At 37.7% G+C, this 18,607-nt stretch overlaps 1 protein-coding gene across 7 annotated transcripts in view; it reads right to left on the reverse strand.

Moving 5' to 3' along the window:
- Positions 1-6,007: 6,007 nt before the first annotated feature.
- gria3b (glutamate receptor, ionotropic, AMPA 3b) overlaps positions 6,008-18,607 on the reverse strand; it is a 301,594-nt gene continuing 288,994 nt past the window's right edge. For 2 of the 7 annotated variants that reach the window (XR_002459909.3, XM_021480987.3), the window contains exon 15: positions 7,898-8,648. Coding sequence is in view for 5 of the 7 variants with exons in the window: in XM_021480987.3 (XP_021336662.1) it covers positions 8,613-8,648 (36 nt within the window). In the remaining 2 variants the exon portion in view is untranslated. Of the gene's footprint in view, positions 6,802-7,102; positions 7,351-7,897; positions 8,649-18,607 lie in introns of those variants that run through there. The other 5 variants (XM_005157133.5, XR_002459908.3, XM_005157132.5 and 2 more) reach the window with 5 other exon arrangements.

The following is an 18,607-nucleotide window of genomic DNA, read 5'->3' on the forward strand; positions in this document are numbered from 1 at the left end:
TTGCACCACGGCGCATGTTCTAAAAGGGTTGAGTTTATTTTCTTAATGAGTTATAGGTGTGTTTTGAGAATAAACCAATTAGAATCTCATCTCCCATTCCCTTTAAGAGTCAGATGCGTCGCGCCAAGAGCACATTCGCTATTTACAGGACGCAAAGTAAGTCTAAGTGGAAAAAATGAGCATTTCACAAGCAAACAGTTAACGTTTTTTTAACAGAAATCTGTTAAACAGAGCATCTACTGGGTAAGAATGAGAGATAATGGATCACTTTCACTTTCGCTCTTGGATAGGGAAACCTTTACGCACAAACATTAATTAGTCTATAAATAAATACTTTTGTTTGTTAAGCCCAAATATTCATTTCAAAACTATTTCTAAATTCAGTTCTAATTTCCAGCAAACGAATAAATGAATAATAATAGCAAAATGTGCTTAAAAACCTGAGTTATATCCTAAAACACATGCTGTGCCCCATATGATCTAAAACCTGACAGGTGGACAAATAAGCTTGTTTTTAATAAAACAAATATAAATATGGATATAATAAATAATATTGCTAATAATAATAACATAATACAAGAGCAAATTGTTATGAATGAACTGAAAAAGCCTCCCGAGATGAAGAAGACATAAAAGCAGTGGTTTTTCATATTTATGTAGGCTAGAAAATAATATGTTTTGTAATATTTTAATCCTTTATATTTATATTCTATATCTATTCTTATTATATCCTATATATATATATCCTTAATATTTACATTTTTTCATATGTAAAGATATTTGCCTATTGCTCTCTTGTGCGTATTAAGCAGTACGTAAGCGAGGCGCAACTCTGCGCCGGAGTTTAGACCGGGTTTGTTTTGGTCTAATGAAAAATCTATTATAGATTCTCAAAATAGCAACGCGCCAGCAGTCCACCTCAGAACGCTTTCCTTTTGGGCGCAAAAATGAGCGCTAATGCATTTGCTATTTAAACAGCGTAGCGCAACGCCTCAAAACGACTCTTGCGCCAAGCTGAAACTACTAAAAGACTACTGCGCCACGCCTTGCGCCACACTGCGCCGGGTGTATGATAGGGCCCATAATTTCAGTCACTACTGTTATGACACTAACTGCGCATCTCTCTTCCAGTGGTCACACTTCTTGACTCCGAATCTATTCCCAAAATCAGGCCAAACATCACCAATTCGTTGTGTAGGACTTATGATGGCTTTGCGACAACAACCTGTTTCTGAAGGCTGTGTGTTTTTCATCAAATGACTATTAATTTCCTGGGTTACATCATAAATGAGTATAGAGTTAAGATGGACGAGGGAAAGGTAGAAGCCATTACTTCTTGGCCACAACTCAATATGATCAAAGAACTCTTTTTCGTCACCTCACCTTCTTCACGTCACCTCACCTTGCCCCTCTCCTGGTTCACTCCGAACTAGAGTTCCCTTTCACAGTGGAGGGGGACACTTCTAAGCTCCATAGCTCCATAGCTCCATAACAGGGCTCCCAACAGATCCACAGTTCGGCTGAAGAAATTTAAAATGATAAAACTCAACTGCTTTTCTCCAGAGCCTATTTTAAGCCTAGTTTTAAGCAGATTGTTCCTTTAATTGGGGATTGTATGGTTATTAATGAAGCAAAATGAAGGTGAAAAAAATGCAGTAAAGCTTAGTTAAATGTATATTAGAAGAATCTCTGCTAAAACATTTCAAACAACTTTACAGGTTATTTTATAATGATAAAAACTACAGAATGTTTTCTTTAAAGTATTTTTCAAATCCATTATGTCTTCATAAAACTTTTGATTTGATCAAAGACTTTTTGACTTTTGAATTGAAAACAATTGATTTGTGCTGTTTGGTAAATAAAATGTATTAATATTATTTAAAACAGTTACAGTGCTTACCTATATTTATGTATAAATACATTTGTTTATGCAATATCAAGAAGTAAAATTCTGTTTTAAATAAACACTCTTCCATTTAACTTTCTATTTATCAAACAATCCTTAAACAAAAAAATATTGAGCAAAAATGGTTTTCAGCACTGATAATAAAATGCCATTATTAATTATTAGGCACATGATTGATAGATAGCTGGATTGTATTGGCTGGTGAAAAGTCAACGGTGCCATCACAGGAATGAATCACATTAATGTATTACAATTCCCCATAGTCTGTAATTTCAATTAGATAGCGTTTTGGTTTATTTTATTATGTAATAATATGATATCAATTCTCACTCAGGCATCTTTACATTAATCACAACCAACTATTTCTTTTTAATTAAATAAACACAATACTATCAGTAGTATTTACTTATTTAATGTAACCTGACATTTTTAAGTATGGAATGTCTAGGGCCCAATCCCAATTCTATTTTTGTACCCCTACCTCTTCCCCTTGGCCCTTAAAGGGTCACGAAACACCAAAACACATTTTTTGAGCTGTTGACAGTCGTATATGTGTTCCACACTGCTAAAAACACTATTAGGACACCTATATTTCACTAAAAAGTGTAAATTGGTTGTTTTTGCGTTATTTCAAGCAAATTCATACTTCCTGTTTGAAACAAATTTTTGAAGCTGCGTCACGGTCATGACATAATAGCGTGTATTCCAGCGTGCAGACTGGACGTCTGTGCCTGAGTGAGTCTTATTACGTCTTACAGTGTGATACATTAATGCATGAGTAAGGCTTGGTTCAAACCAATCAGCGCGCTCTATTTTGCAACTTCATTAATATTCATTTGTGTCACCGTGTTTACACCACAAAGACGCCACGTTGTGTTGGCAAAACAACCGTGAAGTGTTGCTTTTATAGTTTGCTGCCGTTAAGTTTCGTTTTCATTTTCTCTCTGTGAGAGCTTATCTGGATCACGTGTGGATTAACAGTGTACGCGACGCTCGACAACAATAACTTACATGTCTAAGGAGGTTTATTGTTTACCTGAGAGCTGTTCTCATCTGCAAACGCTGAAATCTGGATTTGCTTGTAGTATTCTCTCCATAAAGACGCGGCTCTAGTTGCTGGTGATTGTCCTGTCTCTACAGATTTGGTAAGTGAGCGACCAGTGCTCTTTGTTTATTCAGTTTGTTCGTATCGAATTAAGTTAACTATTGCACTGAGTGCAGAAATGTTAGCACCGCATTTAGTGACCGGAATAACACACGCGGCTTTCTGACGCTACCTGCCGTGTGCATCTAAGTTTCCGGAAAATGCGGAGTTTTTTTTTTCTCTCATTCGCCGTGCGGTATCAAACATTACATGAAAAATACACGCTTGCAGCAGTTCCTCGAATCAAATATCTCGTTTGTCGCGAGGGGCATGAATGAATTCCCTGAATGAAAGAGCCAAACTGCAGTTAAAGTCCAACATTTAATAATTCGGCAAATAATTCGACTACAGATGTCCATGTAGGTTAAACACCATCACTTTCTCCTGTCTGTGTGGGTGTGTATTTTGACTCTGAAACTCGCGCGTGCACAAATAGACACTCCCACACCATCCCACTTAAGTTCCTCCGACACTCCCCCCTAAACAGAGCTGGACACGCCCACTTTTCTGACTTTTTTCAAAGTAGAGGTGTGAAAACACCCTGCTGAAACGAGGGGGTTTCATGGCCCTTTAAAACTGAGTGTAAAGGGGAAAGGCTTCAAAATTTATCCCCAAGGAAATGGGACAGCACTAAAGCACCTGCACACACGTCATTATATGCTTTTTAATGCTTCATATGAGATTTCAGTTGCTTTATTTTTTGGTATTTATCTTGAAGAAATCACTGAAGGCATATGTTATCATAACAATCTAATGTGGCAATAAGCTCGTAACTATACTGCACATTGAAACAGTGGCCATATTCATCCATGTAAACACACAACTAACAACATTATAGCAGACACTTTAAAAAGCCTATTCAAAGCCACTAGACATTTCGGACAGAGGACTTGAAAGTTAGAATTTTGTGGGACTGCTATACAAGAGTTATGAATATGGATTATATATAGCCGAATTTAGCGTTTTTTTATTTTAGCAGTTTTTTATAGCATGACGGTAAAACACGAACGTGGTTATGAATATATTAAAACGTGCTTGTTTGTTGTAAAAATTCATAATAATGACAAAAAATGTTAATTTGTGGATCTCCTTACTTCTGGGTGCAGCTATAATACTGTTGGGGCTGGTGTATTCTGGGAAATTTTCTTAACCTTTGGTTTCGAGTGTGGTCCTGAAAAATTTCCGTTTTAAAGAAACTATCTTCCCCTTCCCCTTAGTCCTATGCCTTCAAGCTTAAGAGAATTTGGACACTTCTACCCCTACCCCTTCACAGGAACGCGCAAAATGAGTGGTAGTGGTAAGGGGTAGAATTGGGATTGGGCCTAAATGTATCCCATTTTATTTGTTGTAAATCTCATAGTCTACTCTAAATTGTCTAAACTATTTTCTATGTCTATTACTGTATGTTTTAAGTTCTGTTATCCAATCTCAGAAGAGTTGATAAAAATAAAAATAAATAATCCAAACCTTTTTTTTAAATAATTTTTTATTTACAAAATGTATTAAAATTCTTTGTACAACGACTCACTATCAGGGCTCAGAAAACAACACCCACGCATGCATGTCATGAACGCGCAAAATGAGTGGTAGTGGTAAGGGTAAGGGGTAGAATTGAGATTGGGCCTAAATGTATCCCATTTTATTTGTTGCAAATCTCATAGTCTACTCTAAATTGTCTAAACTATTTTCTATGTCTATTACTGTATGTTTTAAGTTCTGTTATCCAATCTCAGAAGAGTTGATAAAAATAAAAATAAATAGTCCAAACCTTTTTTTTAAATAATTTTTTATTTACAAAATGTATTAAAATTCTTTGTACAACGACTCACTATCAGGGCTCAGAAAACAACACCCACGCATGCATGTCATACATCAGTCTGTCATTGGTTCATGTCTCAGGGCTGTGAGTTTTACAGTTTAGGAACAAGTCAAAATATGAAAGTTGAAACCCACTTTCTACTCACCCTCTAAATCTAATAGAAGTTGCAGAGCTTTACTTGGCAATCACAAGGTTTCGCATGCAGATAGAAAATTTGAGAATCCAGTCTTTTTTTAAAAAACCCTGTCTAGAGGGTTCATTTAGATTTTCTACATTTAAAAGCATTTCACTATAAAACTATCTGTCCACAGTCACAAGATCAGTGATATCCTCGGTCCCATGGAGTCACAGTTTGTTTACTTTCTCTCAAGCAAAATGTGCTGAGCTTCCCGTTAGCTCCTTTTATAAATCTCTAGTAAATGTTAATCCTAGTCTTTTTGTCTAAGTAATTCACCAAACACTAATACTTATCAAATAAAACTAAATGTCAATGCTTGATTTCATGTGTGACTTATATATAACTGTGAGGTAATCAAATACTAGCCTACATCATAAAAAGCCATGTCCTTTTGTGGACTGCGGTTTATCTACATTAGTGTGACCTTATAGCTTTACAGCTTAAGTTCCATGTATAGTATGCTGTGATAATTACAAAAACTTGGAAGTTCACATCCATAAATACAAGTCTAATGTGATTTAATAAAATTGTGTCTGTGTGCGTGTGATTGTTTTTTCAAGCTAACATGTGAAAAGACAATTGTTAGGGGTCTTATAGCTTCTAAGCTTCCAGCTTAAGTTCTGAGAAATATATATATCAGACAAAAGAAATGCACACCATAAACTGCAACATATCCAATTTTTCTGGAAATGAAATAACCATAATCTGCTAATTAATACACTTATTGAAGGAATGATAACGCAAATTTACATTATTACAAGCATTTCACCAGGCTCAGAAACTTTTATGAAATCGATCAGCTCTATTGGAGTGCTAAGATTGCAAGTAATGGCTTTATTTCTCATTTTTATGAAAGAGTGTCTGTTTTGTGTATGTTTGTGTGTGTATGTGTGTGTGTGAGTGTGTATATACACACAGTTGATGATTTATTAGCCCTCCTGTTACATTTTAATTTATTTATATGTTTTCTCAACTTCTGTTTAACAGAGATTTTTTTCAACATATTTCTAAACAATAGTTTTAATAACTCATTTCTAATAACTGATTACTTTTATCTTTGCCATAATGAGAGTACATAATATTTTACTAGATAGTTTTCAAAATAATAGTATTCAGCTTAAAATGCAATTTAAAGGCTGAACTATGTTAATTAGGTTAACAAGACTAGTTATGGCAATTAGGCAAGTCATTGTATTACAGTGGTTTTGTAGTTAAGTGGAAAAAAAAGATATTGCTTAAGAGGGCTAATACTATTGACCCTAAAAAATAAAACTTTTTTTATTCTAGCCAAAATAAAATAAATAATACTCTAGAGAAAAAATTAAATATGTTAGGTAATACTTTGTTGCTCTGTTAAACAACATTTGGGAAACATTTTAACAAAAAAAATTCACAGGAGGGATTATATATATATATATATATATATATATATATATATATATATATATATATATATATATATATATAATGTGTGTTTGTGTTTATATATATGATGATGTCATTCAGTTGGTTTGTGTGACAGGAGTGATGCAAATTTTCTGTGATGAGTTTGCATCAGTGTGATACTCTGAATATTCTGTAAGGCACTGAAGAATTCCAATTTATTCCCAAATCTTGCGACAGTCGCAGTCTCAGATTAGCATGCTGGAGAATGATGTGCATGGAGAGAGTGTAGGGCGTAAGTGACCCCTCATGAAGATCCAGCTGTCTCTGGAAGGGTATCTTTGTCTTTTTCATAACACCATGCTGCCCATCTGGAAAAGACACACATAAAATGAACGCTAGAAACAAATCTTACCACTTTCACTGTTTTGGATTTGTTTATAAATTTTTTTATGTCTAGGCCAACTGTTATATTTTAAAAACACTTCTTTCTGTCACTTCTAGTACAAATATGACCAATATTATTCCACTGCTTGTTGTTCAAACATAACACTGTTGCACTACTCTATTGACTCAATAATTTGAAATGAATTATATTGCATAGAAAAGCACAATTCACAAGTCCAGCCTTCACACACGAACACACACGCAGAGCCATCATGAATACATTACCATTAGATTTTAACACTCTCTGTTCCATAAACGTTGTAGCCTTCTCTGTATGTGGCAAAGTTTTGGGTGTTGGCTGGTGGTGCTGGCTTATAGTTTTGGGCATTTTTTTCAAGTTTCAGCCGTTTAGCTTCTGCACGTGACTTGTAACAGAACTCTATCAATGCCACCATCATAGCAAGCCCTAGTCCACCAACCAGAATATAGAAGACACCAGCAACATTGCTCAGGCTCAGTGCACTTGTCTTGTCCTAAGAGAAGCAAGGGACATAGTTAGCGTTTCTTGCAGTGGTAACAATTTGACAAAACACACAATACAGCAGTTAACAAGATCTAACAAGGATAAAAAATAAATTTCTACTGCTTCCAGATGAATCTAGATTCATGTGACGAAGGAATTAAGCCAAATTTGTATCTAGCCCTAAAGCTCTAGATAAATGTAAGTTAAAGAGATAGAATTAATTAGGACCATAACTGGTGAATGTAGATGCTTCCTCTAACCTCATCTTCTCATTGGCTTCTTCATGTATCTGAGGAAGCTGGTCAGTTACATACAGGTCAGACCTCTGACTTAATAACCTTTCTTTAAACAACTGCCTTTACAACTTTTAACTTCATATTTTGACATATTTTCTATAACAGAGTACTGAATTTAACATCTGTTTGAATCATTCTGCTGCAGTTTACCCCTGCCCCAGACTTGTCAATTAAAATGTGTTCGTAAGCATTACATTGTTTGCTATTTATTTATTTATTTTACATAAGCTACTCTTTTAATTATTGTTTTTTTTTTTTTTTACATTTAGTTTTGTCTGTTATAACAAAGCTCCCAGTTACAAACAACACAGGTCAAACTTTACCACTCTAAAGAATGTTATGGTGGAACTATTCATCACAAAAGAAATGTTCAACAAGGTTCAGTAATTAAACAGACCTTTAAGGGAATAAATAAGTAACAACAAATATACATCATTAAATTAAACGTTTGGTGAATAAAAACTGCAGCATAATGGATACTGATAAAAGATGCAATAAAGATTATTGATATACAAAATATACAAAACCATTTTATCAATTTTCCTTTTCAGTTCCTCAATATCAGTTTTACATTTGTTTCTATGTGTGTGTATATAGATAGATAGATAGATAGATAGATAGATAGATAGATAGATAGATAGATAGATAGATAGATAGATAGAGAAAGAGAGAGAGAGAGAGAGAGAGAGAGAGAGAGAGAGAGAGAGTCTTAAAAGTACCCTGATGATTTGATATGATGGAAGAAAACTGTAGACCACACGCCATTGTTTCCTTATCTGTGGCCATAAATCATTACATCTACACAGTGTTAAATCAAGAACATTTTGTCCTTTGTAAATGAACAATATGTCAAAATGCAATTTTCTGAATCAGTACAAAAGACCTGCAGCGACTGACCTTACTTCCCGAGTCCTTGGTTCCACATTCACCCTTATCGTACCACCATTTGTTTTTCAGCTTGGCTAAGATGCCTTGTTCACTGAGTTTCAATACTGCAAGGTTTACAGGAGTTCTTCACGTGGGAAATAACATAAATAACATTATATTATGTTATTTTATGTTATTCAAGTCTTAACTACTTCATACTTTACAAAGCGATAAAGCAGGGCTCCTGGCCATTGTCAACACACATGTGGCAGGCATTCTGACTAGTACCTTCCATTCACCAGGGCTAATCTAGTGTGCCAGGACCTACCCGTATCGCTTTGAGTAATCGGCATACACTGTTAAGGAAAGAACGGGCAGGTTTCTGAAGAGATTGTCTGCAAGGCTATAAAAGCAGGGAAGCTTCTTCCTTAATTTTATCATCTGAGAAATGGATCTCCACTGGAACCCTCGACTGACTGACAGACCATTGAAAAATTACCAGTAGTATTTTGAACAGGCTGAGGAGAGTTGACGTTAAGACTGTGGACTGATTATAAGCAAATAATACAAAGTAACCAAACAAGCAAACACACATACAAAGGTGGTAAACAAGACTGTACACAAAACAATGAATGTATTTACTGAATCAGACGTTGTGTGTACTAGTGTGCTGGAGTTAATCAAACCAGAGTACCTAGAGTACTTCGGACATTCGGAATAGTTGCTAAAAAAGCCGTAACTACTGTAAATGATCTACTTGACCTGGCAGCCATTTTAGTAGTACTTAGAATAATGCTACCTGATGTTTCTTTTGACAACCTGACGTCAACATGAAATCAAAGTAGACATTTTTTCATAAGCCTTGTTGTGGATAATTATACAGCAAAAATGACCTTTGCAATCTTTTTTAAATGCAAGAGCTTACTCCATGATTAAGTATTGAGATCATCAGTAACCCTAATTTCATCTAATAGTCATATTTTTGAACATCACATTTGAATTAGAAATTCTGAAAAGTCTGTTATTTTTAACTTTAAAACTTTTGCTAATCTGTCTACGTTATTCTTTTAAACAACTATTCAATTTAATTAAGTTTTTTTTTACCACGAGAAAAAGCTGCGCCATCACTTCTCTAGATAAAGTCATTTTTACTATCGCAGTGCCCCTAAAATTCATTTTAGCCTGGTAGAGAGACATTGAGTAACAGTGTAATTGTCCTCAGAGTGTTCAAGCAACGGAGCTGGAAAAGCATCCACAACCAGGTTGCTGGGGCCAAAAAGGGAAAGTGTTGTGTGGCTCAAGAAGACTGTTGCGGGTGGTATAACGTGGGTATTCTCTTGGTTTTCTCTCTTTTTGTTCTGTTTTTATTTGTACAGCTGGGTCCAGACATGACAAATGGGAATTTCAAATCACTGCAATCTGCAAAAACAGAAAACTGGAAAAGTGGTTATGAAAACATCCACAGACAGGGGGTACAATGCTGTAGACTGTACTGAAAAACTGCTCAGTAACAATTAGAACAGGCCCCACTTTCAGGAAGTATGAAACGTCAGAAAGTCCCAGTATTGTCTATTTTACACAAGACAATTTAAGTCAGAATTTTTGGTCTAATTGAGCATTGCTTATGTACTGTGTGATGTAATATATTATGAGTTGATATACTGGATTCTGGATGCCAGAAGTTGGTTGCATATATATAATATAGATGCACAATAGTGCAAAAACAATGGCTATGGAAGTAAATATTCAGTTTAGTCATTTTAACTGAAGTGTAAAAATATCTTTAAGTATTTCAGTGTGAAGATAAAACTATGCATACTACTTTGATTTAAACATACTATACTATTTTGTTTAATATTTCTTTTATTTGCTTTCTATAAAAAATAACACGCAACTGCTGCAATATCTTGAAACCTCTAGCATATTTTATGATGTACATATATTCTAAAGCTAAAACCTCAACATTTAAGAGAATTTGTAATTAAAGATTGCTCTGCAATGACCAAAATTCTCTTCAGTTGAAAGAGTCAAAAAGCTATAATAACCTTTTATTACTGATCCACCATTAATTTTAGTATGAAAGGAATATTATTATGGGTTTATTTTTGAGTTCAATGTGAAACATTTTGTTTAGACTGAACCTAAAGTGCATAAAGAAGTTAGAAAGGTAGACAATTAAGTGTCATGGTTTGGGGGTAACATCCTTCTGAAGGAAAGATCCATCTGCAACATACCATTCCTTTCCTGTGTTGGTAATCCATACAGACAGCACTTTTCATGCAGGATAACACCCTTTCACACATCAAAATGGGTTAAAGCAGTTCTTTGTAGCTAAGTGGCTATGAAACCCATGTCAGCAAACTTTGTAAATGTTTGGAAAAAGTGTGGGCCAAGATCAGACAAAATGTGAGAGCCTAGTAATGTCATTTGAGTGCAAATGTGAAGAAGTCATTCTAATTTTGACAGATATTACTTTCAAAACTATTTTGAGTTGTAATAATTATTCATGCAAGAATCATTGTTCTTTACTTTTATGCCTGTGTTTTTCACAAAATAAGGGCTTTTTGTTGAAGGACCTTGGTTATTTTGTAAAGCACTGTTCTAATAATATGACTGGCAAGGAGAAGCTAACTTAGTATTTTAATGGGAATTACTTAATAGTTTACAAATGTGTTATGTTTAAAAAGTTCCTCCCAAACACAACTAAATGATTTTATGTCTGTAAGAAAAAAAAGAAAAGAAAACAATAACAATCAATTACATGCCACAGTTCATATTACTGTTACATAACACAGTTTAAAAGAGTTGGTGCACGCCTCGCTGGCACATTTGTGACCAAGACAGCAAGTTTTTGTAATGCATCAAGAGCAACAGTATCAAAGTAATATCAGCATACCACAGAGAAGAACACATCACATCCCAAAGAACAGGCTGCTACAGTCAAACCTTTGATCACTAGTTGCTATGCCAAATGTCAGTTTCAATGGTGCCAGCAGCAAAAAATATTGGGCTGTGCACAATGTGAAACATGTATTGTTCTCTGATGAGTCCACTTCATTGTCTTTCAAACATCAGAGTTACAGTGTGGAGAAGTCTCAAAGAATTTTACAGTCTAGACTGCTGCATGCCCAGAGTGAAGGCTTGGTCTCGGCTTGGTGCCAGCCATCATGCAGCTCTCAATGGAACTTTCAGCTCAAGCACGTGTTCTGATAACGCAACAGCTACAACTTTAATGACTCATATCACTCACCAGAAAACACTACAAGGCCTCAAAATCACTTCTCTCCCACCTCTTAATGCTATCATATTTCCAATACTCCCCCTTCAGTCCTCAATCACTAATCCTCACCTGGCCCTCCAAGATTAGTTTGATGGAAAACCTGCTAAATCTAAAGGATTCCTTCTGCAATGTTCTCTGTTTGTTGCAAAACAGCCCCACATGCATCCCACAGAAGATAGCAAGATGGCATTTGTATGTTCCCTACTTAATGAAAAGGCTCTGAACTGAGCCACAGCTATCTGGCAAACCAATACTTTCTCTTTTCACTTATTTGATGTCTTTCTAAAATGCTTTTGCACCATGTTGATCACCCTGAAGAAAGAAAAGGATTCCTCACTGCAGTTGAATATGCTATCCACTTCCGCACTCTGGCTGCTCAAACATAATGGCTGGATAATAAATCAAAGGTAATCTACAGCCATAGTTTAAACAGCTCTATACAAGCTGAGCTCACATTTTAAGATAAAGCAATGTCATTGGGCCAGTTCATGGAATTATTCATTCGCCTAGGCAATGAGAAATTACTGATTTTTCCATTGTTCCAACCTGAATCTGTAGCCATGAAAGACTTCATTAAGGATCAGTTAGAAAAAGGATTTTTATGCCAATCCACATGGTCTGCTTCCACTGGCTTTTTCTTTGTGGACAAAAAGGATAAGGCTCATGCTCATGTCTTGACTACAGAAGTTTGAATGAAATAACTAATAAATAGCACCATTCTCTGCCTTGTGATCCAGTAGCTCTGGAACAAATTAAAATCCAAAAGTTCTTCTACACGCTAGATCTTCAAAGAGCCCATAACCTTGTCAAAATCTGAGAAGGAGATGAATGGAAGACAGCCTGCACCGAGCACTATGTGATACCCTTCTGACTAGAAAACAGTCTATCTGTATTCCAAGCTTTTATAAATTATCAGAGTTTTCAGAGACATGTTACAATAGATAATCATAGGGGCAATGCTGGATGGCACTGGCTCTATGACAACAGATGGTATGGTGGTTGCCGCAGTTGTAAGTGTAGAGCGTGGGGAGAGGGTGGGGTTATGGTTGGGGGATTTTGTTTGGCCCCTAATGGTATCTCTAGGGGCACCAAGACGGTGTGAGCTCTTAGAATAATCCTTTCACACCCCTAGCGGTGCCCCTGGGTTATCATCTACATCTATTAAATCCTGATATTCTCCAACTTCCTAGATGAACGCATAATCATATCCAAGCAGTATTGCTAAACTAATTGACCACAAGCTATGTGCCAAGTTTGAAAAGTGTGTTTCATCAGACATCAATCTCTTTCCTGGATTATACTTTTTCTACATAATCAGTGCCTTAGGGGTCATTAAGGATGAAAAAAATTGCCATGAAGGCAGCTTTGGAGCAATGGAGGCATTGGCTAGAGGGAGCGAAACATGAACTCACAGTCACCACCAATCACAAGCGCCTACAATATATTTGTACAGCTAAGACACTTAACCGCACTTCTTCAAGTCCTCTGTCACCTATCGCCCCAGGTCAAAAAACACCAAAGGAGATGCACTCTTATTACAACCACATTACAACCATTTCCCCAGACTGTCCTTTTATCCCATATAGCTATGACTTTATCACAGAATTCCCATCATCCCAGGGAAACACCAACATCCTCACCATGACTGACAGATTCTCCAAAGAATCTGAGTATATATAGTATAATATAGAGTAATACCAGTATTACTTTATAGAGTGATATATAGATAGAGTAATATATAGAGTAATACCCATCCCACAAACTCCATTCAGCACTGGAAACAGTTGAAGTTCACTTATGTAACAATGTGTTTTGCTTCTATGGATTCCCTGATTGCATTTTTTTTTTCAATATACAATTTACTACAAGACTTTAATTGACTTCTAGAGCATAGACAACATTCTTAAAAAATCTCAACATAAACATCAGTCTCACTTCAGGTTACCACCTACAGCCAAGCCTCAACCAAGAAATAACTAGTTTCCTTCACACAGACTGTGGCAGCAATCAGAATGACTGGAGTTGTTTTCTGATATGGACAAAATACAGCCAAAATCCCCTCTGCTGGCCACTGGCCACAGGACTCACTGTCATTAGCTTTGTCCCAGCAATTACCCTCAACCACCAGCAGAGGTCATCATCACCCAAATACTGTTTTACATAGTTACTTCAAATGGTAATGTGCTGTCATGTAGTCTACTGCTTGTATTCGTTTCACTACTTGCTGAATCATGAATGCACAGTATTATCAGTTCACTGCTTCTCAAATATGATCTCAGTGTACTATTCCAGTAACTTAATAATTCAGGAAATTTGTTTATTTTGAGTTAAATAGTTTATCAGGCATGTTAAATTTTTTTTTTGGATAAGATCTTACTGGAGACGTAATGCGCTTGAAATGATTCAGTTTCATTTGATAAACTGGTTTGACTGGTTTACTTAGAAGATCCAGTTAAAAAAATTTTATTAATCTCTGATTGGCCATTTTTATTGCCTGCCTCAACCTAGCACGTCGGCTCGTCTTGATTATATTCTATAGACTTCAGGAGGAACAGACCAGACACTCTGTCCATTTATATCAATGGGGACTGAGTGGAGAATGTCACTGAATTCAAGTATGTGGGCCTGCATCTGGAACACAATATTTCATGGAAAACTAACACCAAAGCACTGGTCAAAAAGGCACAGCATCAACTTCATTTCCAGAGGGTACTAAAAAACAACATCTTAGTCAAAGAACTGCTAGTGCTTTTTTACAGATGCACCATTGAAGTGTACGGATGTACTGCATCCCAGTGTAGTATGCCAGCTGCACTGAGCAGGAAAAAGCTGCTTTCCAAAGAGTCATTAACACAGCACAGAAAATTATCACCATAGAGGAGCTGCTCAAGACCAAGTGCCACAGCAAAGCCCGCAGCATCCTGAAGGACTCATCCCATTCAACATTACTTGTTTCAACTGTTACCTTCAGGGAGGTGGTACAGGACAATAAATGCCATAACAAACAGACTGAGAAATAGTACATATCATAGGGCTTTTTCAATAATAAAAAAATAATTAACATTAAATGGTATGCTGTTTTGGCCAACATTTATTTATTTATTGGAAAGCTACAAAAATGCACTTGGCACTTTTTATGCACAATTTCCATTATTATTACCATTGTTGTTGTCTTCTATTTTTTCCTATTGTCGTTTTAGACAAGTAGGAAGCTCTTTTTTGTACATTGACAATAAAGATTCTAATTCTATTTAAGGAACACAACAACCCACTCAACATCCAAGTTAACACCAGAACAAATTGTTATCTGTAAAACACTGCAGATATGCAACACAAGCGTTGATGATAGACAGAACAAAATTTTCCCTGAAATACATGTATTAAAAATGAACAGATCATCATAAAAACAATAATAGTGGACTTGGTTTTAGTTTTACTACACAGCTCCTGAAACTATATTTTGAACAATGCATTGATGCAGAACAGCAGTGCTTTAACATCGTACAACCAACAGGAGATTTTAAATATTGGTTTGTGCATCCCTGACAGTTTTATCAACAATATTAGACCTATCCCTGAGATCACCAAAACACCTAAGGCTAAGCACCCTACCCGGCCAGGCGGAAGTTCTCAAAGGTGGCGTCAAGACCATAAACAAAGATGAGCAATGCACGGCAGGCAAAAGGCTGATTTATACTTCTGCGTCAAGCACACGTGAATGCTACGGCGCTGATGCATAGCCCTACGCCGGGCCATCGGCGTCGCTGATGTGCACCTCTCAAAAAATTTAACTACACGTCGCAACGACACATAGCGCAAGCTCTGTGATTGGTCGACTTGGTATCACTGACAAGTCTGGGCAGGACCGAGAGCCACACAAGCGGCGCGAGCCCAATGGAGCGATTGTTTACAATGTGGAGTCCCGCAAAGGAGCTCCGGATGGAAAGTTTTGTTTTGTGTTTACCTCATAGTTAAAGTTGTTGCACGTCCGCCAGTTCCTGCCCCAAAAAGAGCGAGTTTGAGCTACTTGTACATCCCGGAAGCGTTCAGAAAGAACAAAACACAGGCGAAGAAACTCGACACAGACACATTAACACCTCACTGCCCACTAGCGTTTTGGAAGTGTTAATGCACACCAACAGAGACAGCGCGCAGAAGTATGAATGCACAGCTACGTGCGTTGCATGCGCGGTTGGTTACGCTGGTCACTTGACGCAGAAGTATAAACCTGGCTTAAGAGCTAAGCTAAAACCACACCAGCTCTCTTTACCCAGCATCTTTCTCGCCAATGTACGGTCGCTGGTGAACAAAATGGATGAGATTCGGCTGTGCATAAACCCCAACAAAAGACCATGGAACTGTAATGTCATGACCTTCACAGAAACATGGTTAAACAGCAGGATACCACACAACCATCACTCAAACTAAAAGACAGTGCTTCCCAAAATTCATCAAAACGATTTCTGTCACAAAAGTAGAAACAAAACTTTGGACCATATATAAGCAAACATGGCTGAAGCCTATGCTGTGATCCCCCTCTCCCACTTGGGTCAATCAGATCACCTTTCTTTGTTTCTCACCTTCAAGTACTCACTCCTCATCAACCGTGTGAAGCCATCAGTGAGAACCATCTAAGTATGGACAGCGAAGGGTAGACTCCACACTGCAGGACAGGTTCCAACATACAGACTGGAGTATATTCGCTTCCCAGGCCAACTATGGCCCTTACATAGACATAATTAGTTACACTTCCTCAGTTCTGGAATACATCACCACCGCCATAGAAAGTATTACAACCCTGAAGCTGACCAACACATATCCAAATCAAAAGCCATTGATAAACAAGGAGGTGTGCCTCCTGCTGAAGGCATGCAACACTACCTTCAGATCAGGGGATGCACAGGCCTACTGCACTTCCAGGGCTAATCTGAAAAGGGGCATCAAGCACTGTTACAAGCTAAGGTTAGAGGAGTACTTTTCCAACTCTGATCCTCGCTGCATGTGGCAGGGCATCCAGGCCATTAGCAACTACAAACCCAGCCAGAAATGTCTCCTTCCTGAAAGAGCTAAATTACTTTTATGTCCACTTTGAAAGTGATAATAAAGAAACCAACACCAGGATCACTCCCTCAACTGTCCACTCACTTATCACACTCACCTCCTCAGACAGATCATTGTGTGCTAGGCTGCTGGACCAGACAGTATCCCTGGGCACATCCTCAAAGCATGTGCAGAACAGCTCGCTGGGGCATTCACAAACATTTTCAACCTGTCCCTTAACCTAGCAGTGGTGCCAACATGCTTTAAAACCATCCTAAATGTGCCAGTGCCTAAACACTCAGGCCTAACATAAATGACAATCGCCCTCTAGCACTCACACCCATCATTAAAAAGTGCTTCAAGCGATTGGTCCTGGCACATCTGAAAGACTCTCTCCCATCTACACTGGATCCACACCAGTTTGCCTACCGTGGCAACTGGAGCACATAAGATGCAGTCTCCATAGCACTGGACTCTGTACTCACACACTTGGACAATAAAAACATTTATGCACGATTGCTGTTTGTTGACTTCTGCTCAGCATTCAACACTGTTTTACCCTCTAAGTAAATTTTTAAATTTAGAGACCAAACTAAGAGAATATTAATACCACTCTCTGCAACTGGGTTCTGGACTTTGACCAACAGTCCTCAGAATGTTAGATCAGGCCGCATCTGCTCCACCACCGTCACACTCAACACTGGTGTACCACAGGGCTGTGTGCTAAGCTCCTTCCTCAACTCCCTTTACCCATGACTGCAGGCCCCTAAATGGATCCCACACAAGCATCAAATTTGCAGATGACACTACAGTGATCGGACTGTATAATGAAACTGTCTCCAGGAAGGAGATACAGTATCTGCCCACTTAGTGCACAGGCAATAATCTGCTCCTCAACACTATTAAGACCAAGGAGCTCATTGTGAACTTCAGGAAGGGACGAGTAGGCTCACATGATCCAATTCACATCAATGTTATGGCCATTGAGTTCCTGGGGACCCACATCTCAAAGGATCTGTCCTGGACCTCCAAAACCTCCAGTCTGGTCATGAAGGCTCACCAGCGCCTTTTTTTTTTTTTTTTTTTTTTTTTTCTTAAAGCAACTTAAGAAAGACCAGCTGTGCTCAGATGTCTTGGTGAGCTTCTGTCACTGTACAATAGAGAGCATCTTGGCCAACTGCGTCACAGTCTGGTATGGAAGCTGTTCTGTTGCTGAGCGTAAGGCACTGCGAGTGGTGAAAACTGACCAACACATCAAAGGGACTCCACTTCCAGCCATTGAGGACATCCAGAAGAAACACTGTCTGCGCTTAAAATGCAGTTTTCTTAAGGACTTCTTACTTTGCTCACAGACTGCTTCCTGTTCTGCCTTCTGGCAGATATTTCAGGCTCCGTATACTGTTAAGTGCCATATTGTAAAAAGTCACACCCCCACAATCCAAGGACAATACCTCTTTGGTCCATTTCTATTAAGGGAGCTGGAGCACCAAATGGCCAAAAAATCACCCAGGTGGCCCAGTAGCAAGAGTTCAGTCCGTCAGTCAGTTCGTTTCAGCTCAAGACAGATTCAGCTCTTTAGGTCCAGCCCAGCAGTTCCATGGACACAGGAGGACAAGGGAAAGCAAGCAGATGCAGACTAAGATGGGATAACAGGACAGCATTAAACATCACATCTGCTTTACTTTTCTTTTCTCTTCTTCTCTCAGTCAATAGTCTAGTGAAGATTACTGTGCTATGAAACCAGAAGTTAGAGGCAGTCTTTTGCTGCCTCAATTGTGAACCTA

Source organism: Danio rerio, chromosome 14 (genome assembly GCF_049306965.1).
Source record: "Danio rerio strain Tuebingen ecotype United States chromosome 14, GRCz12tu, whole genome shotgun sequence".
In the NCBI taxonomy this organism is placed as follows: Eukaryota; Metazoa; Chordata; class Actinopteri; order Cypriniformes; family Danionidae; genus Danio; species Danio rerio.